This window comes from Acanthopagrus latus, chromosome 2 (assembly GCF_904848185.1).
Source record: "Acanthopagrus latus isolate v.2019 chromosome 2, fAcaLat1.1, whole genome shotgun sequence".
Classification (NCBI taxonomy): Eukaryota; Metazoa; Chordata; class Actinopteri; order Spariformes; family Sparidae; genus Acanthopagrus; species Acanthopagrus latus.
Genome location: NC_051040.1, coordinates 19,264,662 through 19,278,451, shown reverse-complemented (window position 1 = coordinate 19,278,451; position 13,790 = coordinate 19,264,662). Strand labels below are relative to the sequence as shown.

General features: G+C 47.1%; 1 protein-coding gene across 13 annotated transcripts in view; it reads left to right on the top strand.

The window, feature by feature from the left end:
- Positions 1-13,790, top strand: part of mecom (MDS1 and EVI1 complex locus) — a 144,822-nt gene that overhangs the window by 125,624 nt on the left and 5,408 nt on the right. For 2 of the 13 annotated variants that reach the window (XM_037086299.1, XM_037086394.1), the window contains 9 exons: positions 451-556; positions 658-805; positions 935-1,115; positions 4,302-5,688; positions 5,891-5,981; positions 7,609-7,635; positions 11,100-11,266; positions 11,419-11,496; positions 13,141-13,310. In XM_037086299.1, coding sequence (XP_036942194.1) covers positions 451-556; positions 658-805; positions 935-1,115; positions 4,302-5,688; positions 5,891-5,981; positions 7,609-7,635; positions 11,100-11,266; positions 11,419-11,496; positions 13,141-13,310 — 2,355 coding nt within the window. The remainder of the gene's footprint in view (positions 1-450; positions 557-657; positions 806-934; positions 1,116-4,301; positions 5,689-5,890; positions 5,982-7,608; positions 7,636-11,099; positions 11,267-11,418; positions 11,497-13,140; positions 13,311-13,790) is intronic. The other 11 variants (XM_037086357.1, XM_037086339.1, XM_037086314.1 and 8 more) reach the window with 11 other exon arrangements.

Below are 13,790 nucleotides of genomic sequence, written 5' to 3'. Positions count from 1 at the left end.
ATGTGAAAATATTTAGAATTGTCTGAGAGCACTTTTTTTTTTCATCCGAGACCTCTGAGGGCTCAAAAAATGCAGTTCATCCTCCATTATTCGCACAAGACTTCAGTTTTTGATACTGGCGGTTTGTGTGCACAGTAACAAGAGATTCAGCTTGTACGAGACTGGACCGCAGACTCTGTAATCGACCAGAGCCTGCGGCAATGGAAATCAATCATTATATTTTCTCCATATGATCCATGTAATGGAATAGCTCACGTTTAAAAGCTGCGCACGTACAGTATCTCGATACTGCACAGCCATGCAACTTGCTGTTATACCAAAACACATCACTCCTGTATGATTTACATTTCACGTTAATTTGCAGTCCTTGTTTGTTGAATATATCTTATATACAAATGACAGGTAATGGGAAGGACGAAGCTTTACCTTACTTTTTTCTGATGTATCTAGGAGGTGACAGTGACCTGAAGGCCCAGGAACCTCAAGACCTGCGACCCCTCCTCCATGGTCTGCAGGAGTGTAAGGAGTGCGACCAGGTCTTCCCTGATGTCCAGAGGTGAGTGAACAGTCGATACGCTCAAAAACAAATTTGTTCAAGGACATGGTATTGGTCGGATTTATCCTCTTAACCGTCTTCACGATGCGTGTTTCCTGCAGCCTGGAGGCCCACACTCTGTCCCACTCTGAGGAGAGGGAGTACAAGTGTGACCAGTGTCCAAAGGCCTTCAACTGGAAATCAAACCTGATCCGACATCAGATGTCGCACGACAGTGGCAAGCACTACGAATGTGAAAACTGCTCAAAGGTAAAGTGATGACTTTTGTCTCCGTGAGTCTGCTTGGTTTCTAACTGGTTTTTAACTGCAGAAAAACGTTGGTGATTCGTTGGATCATGTAGTAACTCCCCCGTGTGTCTGTGTGGTTGCTTCCCCCAGCAGGTGTTCACAGACCCCAGTAACCTGCAGAGGCACATCCGCTCACAGCACGTCGGGGCGCGGGCCCACGCCTGCTCTGACTGCGGCAAGACGTTTGCAACGTCTTCGGGCCTCAAGCAGCATAAGCACATCCACAGCAGTGTCAAGCCCTTCATGTGTAAGTCACTAAGACCCTACCTATGTAAGTCTCCTCAGTACGTTATAATAATAACTCTTACAATAATATGCTTGTGACTTGCCTTTAATAGAAAAACTGATGTGATGTTTTTTTGCAAAAAAATATATTTTTATCCTTCCTCAGCTCCTTCTCAAGAGTCAGTCATGTAGTGTTCTGCAGGGCATACACGTGGGATTGTATTATGGTGTTCAGAGTGGCAGCACCATTTCTTTTAAGACAAGAATCATGCAGTTTTATCTGCATCAGCACTCTCACACAGTGCTGATATGGTGATAACAGCATGTAATTTGACTCAATCCCACTTGGTCTAACCTTGCTGTTGCCTCTCACAGTGACCCAGCTTCACCTACTGTTGACGCGCCAGTTAACAGGCTTTTTCTCTCTCAGTTGCTTTTCTACACACACACACACACACACACACACACACACATACACACACACACCAACTTTTGTCCCTGCTATACCCAAACACATTTTGACCTTTCACACTTTCACCACCTCGCACCGCAGATCTCATCTCCTTCCCCTAAAGCGTTATGACCTTCACCCTCTGCCCCGTCTCTCTTTCCCTGACCCTGCACACACATACGAGCGCACGGAAACCCCGTCCGCACGCCAGATACACACCCCGTCTCCTTCTCAAATGAACACACATTAACACACCCGCACACAGAGGCCCGTAGTGACTGCATCTCCACTGAAGACCTCTGACTCCCCTCTCTCCTCCTCTTCTCTCTGCCTCCGCCACATGCACCATTCCTCACAAATAGCAACCACATGTACCAGGCCGTCTTCCCTGCGCTCCCTGCGAATAGGAGTCCATTTGCTGCAATCAGCAGAAAATATGCAGGTTTAAAAACAACTAATGGCTGTGTAAAAAAGACAAGAGCAGCCTCAAACATGACGACTGCCAGGGAGAGACCATGTGTGTGTCCGGAGTGTTTGTTTGTCTGGGTGCTCTTGGAGGGCATGTACGTGTTTTAGAGAGTGCTGTATTGTATGAACATGTGATTCTTTATATGTGTTAGTGCACGCAATGTTTCAAGACAGTTTGTGTGTGTGTGTGTGTGTGTATGTGTGTGTGTGTGTGTGTGTGTGTGTGTGTGTGTGTGTGTGTGTGTGTGTCTGAGCTTCTCGGGCCTGCTGGGTTATTAATTTAGACACTCAGCGAGCCGCTACTTAGCCACCGCTCTCCTCTCAGGAATGTGTTTATAATATTTTGTTTCAGTTTATTAAGAGCTGACGAGTACACGCGCAGAGCGAATCAGATCACACACTCAGTGTGTCATGCGTGTGTGTTGTTAGTCTGTAAATGTCACAACTACATGATTTATGGTGCGGGGCTTTTTCTTGTAGTTTGCTCAGACCATGTGGCTATACTTGTAAAAAGACACACACACATAAAGAGAGAGCGATAGAAGCAGCTACCCCTGTACACAGTGAGTGGACGGATTTAATGATTACTTATTTACTATTAAAAATCATAAAGTCAATGTTATAATCCTTCCCTTATACAAAATGTATTCCTTACATTTCCAATTATACAAATGCATTTGAATCTACTGAAAGACAATCAGATACAGTTTCCACATTCCTTCATCTGTTTTGCAAGACAACACTGACAGCTTCCAGAGAGGAAACATCATGTGCAAAATCAAAGGAATCAGGCTCTTTTTCCTTTTTCTTGCCCAGATGTTTTCAAAATGTCTTCAACTACCTTTCTGCCCTGATTGTGTCAGCCAAAGCCAAGCCACAAATCCACTTCATTTCAATTTAGTTTTCTGGGTCTATTCATTAAAATTGACTTTTTTTCTTTTCTTTTCTTTTTTTTTTTTACAAGATTACATTCACTCTTGGCCCAAATGTTCCCATTAGCCGTTCCTCTGGGGTGTTTATTTAAATCTGTTTCCACAAAACTTTTTCCCGCTCTTCCCCTCCATCTCCTTAAATTGCCTCTCCTGCACCTTGTGGCTGGAATCCATCCAAAGTATGCAGAAGTGTAATCACAGTGTGAGCCTAACCACTTCCTTATCCTTGTTTTGAAGATCTAATAACAATGTGAGCAGAATCAATCATCCAGAGCTGCTTCTAACTGCTTTCTGATATCGCCGGGTGATCAAAGTCGTATTGAAATGTCAGCTCTGGTGAAGCTACGTTGCAAAATATTATGTAGTGTTGGAGGGGGCCGGCAAAGAGGCACATCTTCCCCCCTTCATAAACTGCATTCTTGACTTTTATTAGAACAGCAATATGAAAGAGCATGGGAAAACAATAAGTACTTGGTTACCACTCCGAACAAATCATCCACTGGTAGTAGATAATTTTGACAGACTAATAATGGCGATAGATAATGTCAGACGGTGAGGTTTTGTCTCAGGGCCGGGTGTTGCCCCTGTACGTCTCCCAGGGTCAGACAGAGCGAAAGACAGGCATACACTGTGGGAAGGTCACTTAGCGCAGGACGACAGGGACCCAGCTATGGGGACAAGGTGAGGGGGTGACGGGGGAGGCCCAGAGGGGGGAAGAGGGAAGAGGGGCAGTAGAGGACGTGAGACCTGTCCCTGGGAACCGGACTGCAGGATAGGATTCATTCAACTCCGCTTCCTTCACAAACTTAAAATAGAGCCATTGTGCTGCATGAGAATGTGTGTGTGTGTGTGTGTGTGTGTGTGTGTGTGTGTGTGTGTGTGTGTGTGTGTGTGTGTGTGTGTGTGTGTGTATCTGTATGACTGCATGCCTCTGTGTGTTATTTAGTTTGTCTGTGTTATCATGTGAATATCTTGTGAATGGCCGTGTGTGTGTGTCTATGTGTGTGTCTATGAGTGATTGTTTATGGACTCCCTGGGAGCGTCCCTGAGAGGACAATGGGGCTGGAGATGCCTGGGAATTTGGTTTGATGTGCAGGTGATGAGTGGCAGCAACTGACTCACACCGTCAACCAAACAGATTCCCTCACAATGCCAGGATCTGGACACGCCTCAGCTCCTTATTTTACTGGAAAACTGCTGTCAGAGTATTGATGGGAACAGGGGAATATCATTCATACTGTATTTCCTCTTCCAGTTTAGCATGTTAACTAGAGATGTCATATCATGTGATGTTATTTTGTTTGTGTGTGTGTGTGTGTGTGTGTGTATGTGCGTGTGTTGCATACTGATACGCTCTATATCTGTCTCCTTGTCCGTGCAGGTGAGGTATGCCACAAGTCTTACACCCAGTTCTCTAACCTGTGCCGCCACAAACGTATGCATGCTGACTGCCGCACACAGATCAAGTGCAAGGACTGTGGGCAGATGTTCAGCACCACGTCCTCCCTCAACAAGCATCGCCGCTTCTGTGAAGGGAAAAACCATTTCACAGCAGGAGGGTTGTTTGCCCAGGGTATGCCACTCCCTGGCGCCCCTGGCTTGGACAAATCAGCTCTGGCGATGGGCCACAGCAGTGCTGGGCTGGCTGATTACTTTGGGGCAAGTCGCCACCATGGCGGGCTTACCTTCCCTGCTGCCCCAGCATTTCCCTTCAGCTTCCCTGGCCTATTCCCCTCTGGACTCTACCACCGGCCACCGCTCATTCCTGCCACCTCTCCTGTCAGGCAACCAGCCCATGCGCATATTGCTGGGCATGGTGCAGAGCTGAGTAAGAGTCCACTGCTGCCTCCAAGCCCTGGACTTCAAGAGTCGCGAGAGCTCCTCAAGGCTCTCCGTAAAGATGGTGGTGTCACCGGCAACCAGATGCCAGGTTCAGAGCTCCACGCCCATGGCTCCTCATCGTCCACAAAGCAGAGGAACAAGCAGAGTGACCAGTCCGAGAGCAGCGACCTAGACGATGTCAGCACGCCCAGTGGAAGTGATCTGGAGAGCACATCAGGCTCCGAACTGGAGAGTGACATGGACAGTGAGAGGGAAAGGGCTCGAGAAAATGGCAAAGGCCCCAAGAGGAAGGCCAGTGAAGGAGGCCCCCAGAGCCCCACCCTGACAGGCAGCAGTGCTGATAAAGACTTTCCGGGCCCATCCCTCATCCCATCCTCGCTGGACGAGCACACAGCTGTAACAGGGGCTGTGAATGACTCTATTAAGGCCATTGCCTCCATTGCTGAGAAGTACTTTGGCTCAACAGGGCTGGCTGGCCTGCAGGACAAGAAGGTCGGGTCTCTGCCCTACCCGTCTATGTTCCCGCTGCCTTTCTTCCCAGCTTTCTCTCCTCCAGTTTACCCTTTCCCAGACAGGGACCTCAGACCTCCAGGCCTGAAGGGCGAGCCACAGTCTCCAGCAGATGACTGCAAGAAGGCCCAGGGCAAATCTTCATCTGAGTCACCATTTGACCTCACTACTAAGAGAAAGGAGGAGAAGGCTGCCACATTTGCCCCGTCTAAACCGGAGGCCTCCCACACTTCGGGTCAGGACCAGCCACTAGACCTGAGCTTGGGGTCGAGAGGCCGTGGGCGAAATCCAAGAGAGGAGGAGTCAAAAAGTAGCCTGGGGCATGAGGAGGAGAAGGCAGTGGTGGAGATCCCAAAAGCTGACACTTCCTTACAGCATGCCAGGCCCACACCTTTCTTCATGGACCCCATCTACAGGTATTGTTATTCCCAGTAGCTTACTAAACCATAATTCTACTGTAATTTTACATCTCATTTTAACAGTAAGACACGCTTACAAATTGCTGTTACACATTGTCTCATGCAAGAGCATCTAATTGGTAATGTAATTTTGTAATACTGATTTTAACAATATTTGCTGTTGTGTCTGCGTTAAGAGCTGACAGAAATCTACTATTAGCAGGGTTGAGAAGAGGAGAATGAGCGATCCGTTTGAGACTCTGAAAGACAAGTACATGCGGCCGGCTCCAGGCTTCCTCTTCCATCCACAGGTAGGTTCTCACTGCGGCCTCTGCAGGAACTGGGAAAGCTTAACTTGTTTGTATTTATCCTTTCTTATTCTGCTCCAAGAATTACAGTTTAAAACATCAAGAATTGTCATAAGAGTTTGACATCATGTCAAAGATGTCTATAGTGTGTTGCAGAGATATGTACTGAAGTTAGCAGGTTAAATAGCTAGCTCCAACCCATCCTTTCTGGTAATACTGCTCCTGGCTCCCTGTCCGAACTGTAGCAACATGGCTAATGGAGCGAACTAGCAAATCGCAGCTACAGTAAGCAGAAATCAGTAGTTACACTGGTGATATTCTGCCCCCTATTGTTTGGAGTATGAAATCAAAAGGTTGCTGATTCTTACATATTGTACCTTTAAAGTTGACCTTAGATGCATTTATTGACTCTGGAATGACTGAATAGACAGCACAAGGCCTGACTTGTCTTGGTAGTTTTTTGTCATTCCTGCCCATTTTAATCCACAGTAGCTGATGATAGTGATTTGATGGCTGTTTGTGGTTCAATATTAGCTCACAAGTGTGACTAAAACTAGTAAACTCCTATAAGGAGCTCCAAATCAAAATGGTTGTCCTGGGCTGACCAAACTGTAGCCTCGTCCATGCTACTGCCTGTTAAGCCCTTTGTTAGCTATCTGAAACAGATGTGGCAGAAGGAAAGGGCACACTCTTGACACGTCTTCCCATAACATATCTTTGATTACAGTATAAAAAATGATATGCTCTTAAAGCGCTGATTTTTGCCCCTGGGTTCAGTTTTCCAGTGCAGGACTCTTGATATGTGTGTGCACGCTCGCACGCGGGTGTGTGTGTGTCTATGACGTGCGGCAATGACGTTCATTTGTTCAATCTTCCCTCACGAGTGAGAATGGTCGGTCGGAAAGTGAAAACACCACTTTCTCAGGCATATGATTTTTTTTTTCCTCTTTTCTGGCCGTTTCAGGTCTGGTTTTTACAGGCTGTTTCATTTGTCTGATTTATGTCCCCTGTCCAGACTGCTGCATGGGCCCAGCCTGCAGCAGCCACATGGCCGTTCCACACGCCTTAATGAGGTGTCCTATCAGTAGAAACACTAACAGAGTGCTTAGGCCATCTTTATGACTTTATGATGTCTGGACACACAAATCATTCCCAGGAACACCAGATCCGGGTAGGTCTAAGACAGACCAAGTAAGGGGCCCTTCTGTATACTTTTGAGGGGGTTTGTTTTCAGTCACCTGACTCACTCTTGAGCCATATATCAAAAAAAATGTTGCAAAGCTGAGGGGACTGGAACTTTTTTTTTTCAACCTTCAGTGATTCAGCTTTTTATTTCCTGGCAGGGAATTTTACTGTTAAGCAATACTGGCTTAGATTACATACTGGAATCGTATTTGTAGCCTGCTATAATGAGCTTATTGAACACCAGGAAGTGTTGGGAACTATTAGAGCCTCCTATAATTCCAGCGCCATAACTCTGCAGATAGGCAGCTCGTTGCTCATTCAAAGTTAATCACACCGGGACCCGTCATTCCCTCTGTGCCCATATGTGTCCAATCAAAAGCTGTTGATTCATGCGCCACTTCCTGGTTCTGACTGCTGTCTCTTCTCCTTCTGTTCCGCCTCTCAGTTTCGTTTGCCAGATCAGAGAACTTGGGTAAGTTCCTCTACCTGTACCTCTACCAAACAGACCCCATCCCCTTTTTAATGCATGGGCTGCATAACAGTTTACAACTGACATCACCCAGCATTCGCATGGCTTCAGCCCATCACTGTCACGCACCGACTGGACTTGTGTCCAGCCATAAAACCACCTTCATATGCTAAGACATATGTTTGAACTGATTATGTTGTACATGATGTATTCATTTGTAGTGATTCACCTTCACCTTGCTCCCTGCTTTACATGCAAACACATCCCCTCGCTTTCCTCCCCGCACATAAAAGGGCTTAAAAGGGGATTTCCAGGCGAGCTACTCCCTGTCCATCCAGCAGCTCTGAATATATGTTTGCTTATCTGGAGAAAGAAGCAGGGCTGTTGCAAACGGGCATGGGGAGGAGGGAGTGGAAGGTGGGGTGGAGGGTGGTGTTTAGGGGGGCTGCTTTACATCAGCGCAAGGGTAACAGTCTCTTTGGGACACTGGCGGGGGGGAGCGGGGGGCTAGTTCCTCCCTCCAAACATCTGGTTCCTGATAAAGATCAACAATTGAGAATGCATCTCGCTAATTAAGGCCCTCACAGCATCACTGACATCTGAAGATAGCCAATCAACTGCTGGTCCCAGAGCGACGCTACAGCAACAAGCAAGTTCACAGACAAACTGCCCAGGGGGGAGGACAAGGGGGTTTTGGGAGGTGTGTGTGTGTGTGTGTGTGTGTGTGTGTGTGTGTGTGTGTGTGTGTGTGTGTGTCGGGGGGGTCTCTTTATACAAAGGAGTTGGAGGGTTATAAAAAACCTTTGAAAAATCACTTTAGAGCAAAATGTGGAGTCGTTTATCCTCTTGTCCTTTAAGTCGAACATTTCACACACACAGCATTGTCAAACAGTGGCCTAATGAGCCCAGCTCACCATCCATAAAAATTGCTGAAGCTTTTTGAAGAGTAATCTGTGGACTGGCGGTCACTCGTTTCAATCATTAATATATCTAATCCGTTGGAGTGGAAATGTGAATCATTTACCACTTGACGGCAGATGAAGAATTAAACTGGTTAAAACAAACATTCAGTTGTTTTCTTTTTAAAAATAAAAAATAAAAACAAGATTTAAAAAGAACAATTTGATCTTTTTATACCAAGCTCAACTGCTTCTGCAGGATATCTCGTGCATTTGCCCAAGCACTGTTCAAACGGTGCCTAGTATCCAATGACAAACCAATTCCAGACAATTATCAATGTCCTTTTTCTAAGTACTATGCCTTTCGTTTGAGGCAAAGGTTGACCAAAGGTGTTAGATTAAAATCTTAACAGAGTGCAGCAGCCTGAGTGGGTTGAGGCGGGATCAGAATTCCTCAGTAGATGAAGGCGGGAAGGAGTATTTTCAGCTCTGAAAAGTGTCTTATCGGACAGGCTCGATACTGCCGACAGCTTTAGGGGCCCTAATGTTCTCGGGAGTTATGGGTTCTCGTTGAGCAAGGCAGACAAACTGAGCGTTCACTCCAGTGCCTGAAAAGAGCCCGATGAAATACACACAGTGCACATTTGAAAGAAATATGAAAGCATTTCACCTCCCTCTTCCCCACAACCCCTCGCCTATCTTTCAATCCACTGCCTTCCTCTCTCCCTTCTCTCTGCCTCTCTGTCTCTCCCTCGCCTTTGATTCATGGCATGCAGCATTGGCATATTCATAATCAAACGGACCTGACACTCCACATCCTCCCTCAGTGGGAACGTCGACGGCTGCGGCAGGAACTTTACACTCGGCCGTCACTCCTAATCAGCCGCTCCCGACACCAGGCTCCACCACCATCCATCAGCTGCTCTCTCACAGGGTCCTGTTCTTTCTTTCTTTCTTTCTTTCTTTCTTTCTTTCTTTCTTTCTTGCTCTCCTTCTCTCTTCCTCTTCCTTCCCACTCTTCTCCCTTATTGTCTACTCCTTCATCATGCTTCTTCTCTGATTCTCTTCCTTCTCTTTCTTTCCCCTCGGTCTGCTCCATCTTGGCGTGAAGCCTGAGAGTGACAGGGGGTGAAAGCAGGAGATGAAATGTCAGAGTCGGAGCAGGGCTCCGGTGGAGGACCCGAATCAGCATTGATTTGTTGCCTTATTGAAATAAGAATAAGAAACAGGCTGAAAATTCAATACACGCAAAATAATGCAAATTTGTGTGGCCCCTTTAAAAAAAAAGGAAGAAAATACTGTGTGTGTGTGTGTGTGTGTGCGCGCGCGCGATGGGCTGACAGGCCCTGCAGCCTACTGGGACCCCCCCTCACCCCCACCCCTCCCTCTCCCCCTCCCTCTCGCTCTCCCTTCACTCCCCCTCCAGCCCCCGCTCCTCCCCCATCCCGCCCCTCTCAGCACAGCGATATCATTATTACCCGTGTCTGGCCCTTGATCAGTAATGTCAACATCTTTCATATTGACGAATGTGCTGTCTGCCCGCATTGTGCACAGAATAGTTTACAGCCCAGCAGTGGACATGAATCACTCCTCTGCCACACACACACACACACACACACACACAAACACACGCACACGGACATGTATCTCAAAACACGCAAATACACACTAAGCAATCACACTCACATACTATGCACATGCCTGTAAGCGCACGCACGAATGCATCACAAATACATTCCTCTCTCTCACACACACACACACACACATATATTTTTTCTTTTTCACACACGTTGATGGCAATTAATCAACTACGGCCACCATGCAGCACACCGTTTCACGATCATACGCACGCACACACACACACACACACACACACACACCAACTGACAAGTGCGCATATTTCCTCGGAGAGTATCTGGTGAAAGTAAATGTTCGGCTTCATTAGCAGATTGGCTGCGGTCCTTAATCCTATGTGTGTGTATGTGTGTTGTTTATGTAATCACTGTAAATGTATCTGTGTTTGCAACGAGCGCAAGAGTTGGCGGAATTTAGCGGTCGGACTTCCACACCTGCTCTCCGCTCGGCCATGAATGGGGGCGCACTCTTTTTGTCTGAAGTTATGAATCAATTGTCGTGCACGTGTAGCAGGGACTTGACCTTGTGAGTCGTGAATCATTGATGAACGTCAGAATGAGAATCCACCTAATACCCGTTTCACTTCTTTTCGCCTGGTATGATGCCTGTAAACAGCGATCGTCTGTCAGTCATCCGTGCGGAGGAAAGAATTTAACAGTAAATCAGAGACAAATCTAAAAATATTTGGTATTCAAGCGGTATTCAAGTGTAGAGACATCCACGGAGAAGGTCAAAGTGTGTCGTTTCTCACTGGTGTAGCAGCCTAAAGTATTCAGAGTGTTCAGCCATATCCTGCAATCTCACGTGAAAACTCAAAACAAAAGTTTCTTTGCTTTGCATGTCGGCCTTGCAATCCTAGATGAGCATTCAGCAGCCGTCTCCAGGCACAGGACTAACCCGTCACCCTGTCCTCCCTCTCCTCTGTCTCCGCAGATGTCGGCCATCGAGAACATGGCCGAGAAGCTGGAGACGTTTGGCTCCTTGAAGCCCGAGTCCAGCGACCTGCTGCGCACTGTCCCCTCCATGTTTGACTTCAGAGCCCCTCCCTCTGCACTTCCAGAGACGCTGCTGCGCAAGGGCAAGGAGCGCTACACATGCAGGTAACTACGGCAACTTGTTCGACATGAATTGTTTTTCTATATTATTATGATATTAAATATTTTACAGTATATTTCTTCTTTTTCGTCTTCATCAGAGACCCTGTTGTTACATTAATATCAGTCTAATTCAAACCCGGTTTATTCCTTTAAAGATATTGTGGCAAAATATTCCCACGCTCTGCCAACCTGACCCGCCACCTCAGGACTCATACGGGAGAGCAACCATACAGGTAAGACTATTTCTAGAAGTCTTGACAGCTACATTCACACTTTCTCTCTCAGCTGTGTGTGTGTGTGGGTGTGTGTGTGTGTGTGTGTGTGTGTGTGTGTTTAGGTGTTTGGGTGAGAAGAGACAGTCCAATAGAAACATTTCATCAAAATTTCATCCTCTTCTCTCGCTAAGCCAGCATCCCTCCATCTCCCCCCCTCGATTCCAAGAATACGCACAATCCAAAACTCCAAAGGCAAATTACCATCTAGTCGAGAATCAGATCAGCACGATGGCGCGTTAACTCCAGAGCAAACAAACTTTCGAAAAGCGCGTTCTCAAGCAGACAGAGAGACGGGGAGATGCAGCTCTGCTGATTTTCTTAACAGCGCGTGGATGCTTTCCCAGAGAATTCTTGTCTGCAGTCAGAACAGAGTTTATGTGTGTTTTCTTTTGCCGTGAAAAGCTTGGAATAATTATCCTACTGCTAAATAATTTGCCCGGTGAAAAATGGCGTCTGTCGCCAGGGTGACAGGAAGAGGAGGGGGGCGGTGTTCTTGAAGCAGGGTTGGTAAAAGAGAGCAGAGCAGCAGAGGAAGGGAGGAAGCTTGGTGAAAAATTGGGGTGCGCAGGCAGATGTCCAGGCCCCGGCAGCTGTGGTCATTTCTCTTGTGAAACTGGATGTGATCTTGCGAGCCTGCTGGCCACTTGCCTTGCATCAAGCAGAGCTTCTTTTTTTGTCAACTTGAAAGGTTATCACAAGATGAAGCTCCTTTTTTTTTTCTTTTTTTTTGGGGGGGGGGGAATCATAGTCTGGTGGCAGGAAGAGGATGCAGAAAGTTTCTGAGCATGTTGTTTTCATCGTGAAAGTGAACGTCTCCCTGCCTGAGCCTTCCAGGTGCTGCTGAGGTAGAAGAAACAATGCAGCAGCAGTCCGGTACACATGTAAAAATGAATCTTGCACATTTACTACATTTGGATAATGAGTAAGCCCTGGCTAGCGCTGCTCTTCTTTGTAGTTACTAAGGTAGTGGAATGTTGGCCCAACGCTTGGAGGAGGCCTGCTGACCACAGGGGAGAGAGAAAGACAGACGCAGGCCTCTACTGCCCCAGCCTGATAGCCTGCACTCCGCACGCTGGCATGCCATTAAAGATCAGCGCTGTTTATTGTAATTTTTTTGTGGAGATAACCGGGGGGTTTCCTGAGGGACAGCCAATCGAGCGAGCTAATTCCACCAGAAGAAAAGATGTAATCTTCTCGTATAATTTTGCATGAAGAAACTTGGCAAGAGGCACTAATTTTGCAGGGCTAGAACCAAATCTGTTGCGTGCTTATTTTGTGAGAGAAGAATGCAATTTTATTGCGCTGGCCGGAGATAAGAGGCAGAGCTGTTTCACCTTAAACAAGCTCCTCCATCATGTCTGGGACTGTGGGACTGCTGGGACTGTGTGCATGTGCGCATGTGTGTGTGTGTGTGTGTGTGTGTGTGTGTGTGTGTCCTACATTATGTATCTCATTATGTTTCCCCCAGAAGAAAAAAAAGAAAAAAACACAGGTTCCTGATTCATTATACAGTTGTACTTATGGCTCGCAGTTCGTGTGTGTTGCTGCTTTTTCTTGCCATTTTGTAACTGTTTAAGTGAAAGGCCTCCGCTCTCCCCGCAGGTGTAAATACTGCGACCGCTCCTTCAGCATCTCCTCCAACCTGCAACGTCACATCCGCAACATCCACAACAAGGAGAAGCCCTTCAAGTGCCACTTGTGCGACCGTTGCTTCGGTCAGCAGACCAACCTGGACCGCCACCTCAAGAAGCACGAGAACGGCAACCTGTCCGGTGAGGAGTCTCGCGCTGAACTGGAGCTGCTGAGTGACACTGCTGTGCTTTGCTTTTGCAAACCTTTCAGCTGAATGATATAAAACGTAATTTACTCATGATTGAAAAACAAGTTGAGAAGCTGAAAAATTAAATCGCATAAATCTGCCGCCCGCGCCCCGCAACAGCACAAAATGCTTTTCTGAATGAGCCGCTTTAATCAGCAGCTCAGCTTTTGGGCCTGATAGGTTGCATCACCCTGACTCTGAGTCAGCAGAAGGCGCGGTGACACCTGGCCAGCAGCTGAGAGCAATAGTCCGCAGAGGAGGTTTCCACTTAGTCGGACGGACACGGTGTTCACTCCGTCCAGCATGAAATGAATTATCTGACGAGGTTCTCCAGCAGCATCAGACAGCGCACCCAACAAAGCCACAGCACGAAGAGAAAAGACTGACGGTTGATAGGGTGGAACGCGTACCGACACACTTTGGCAAATTCGTC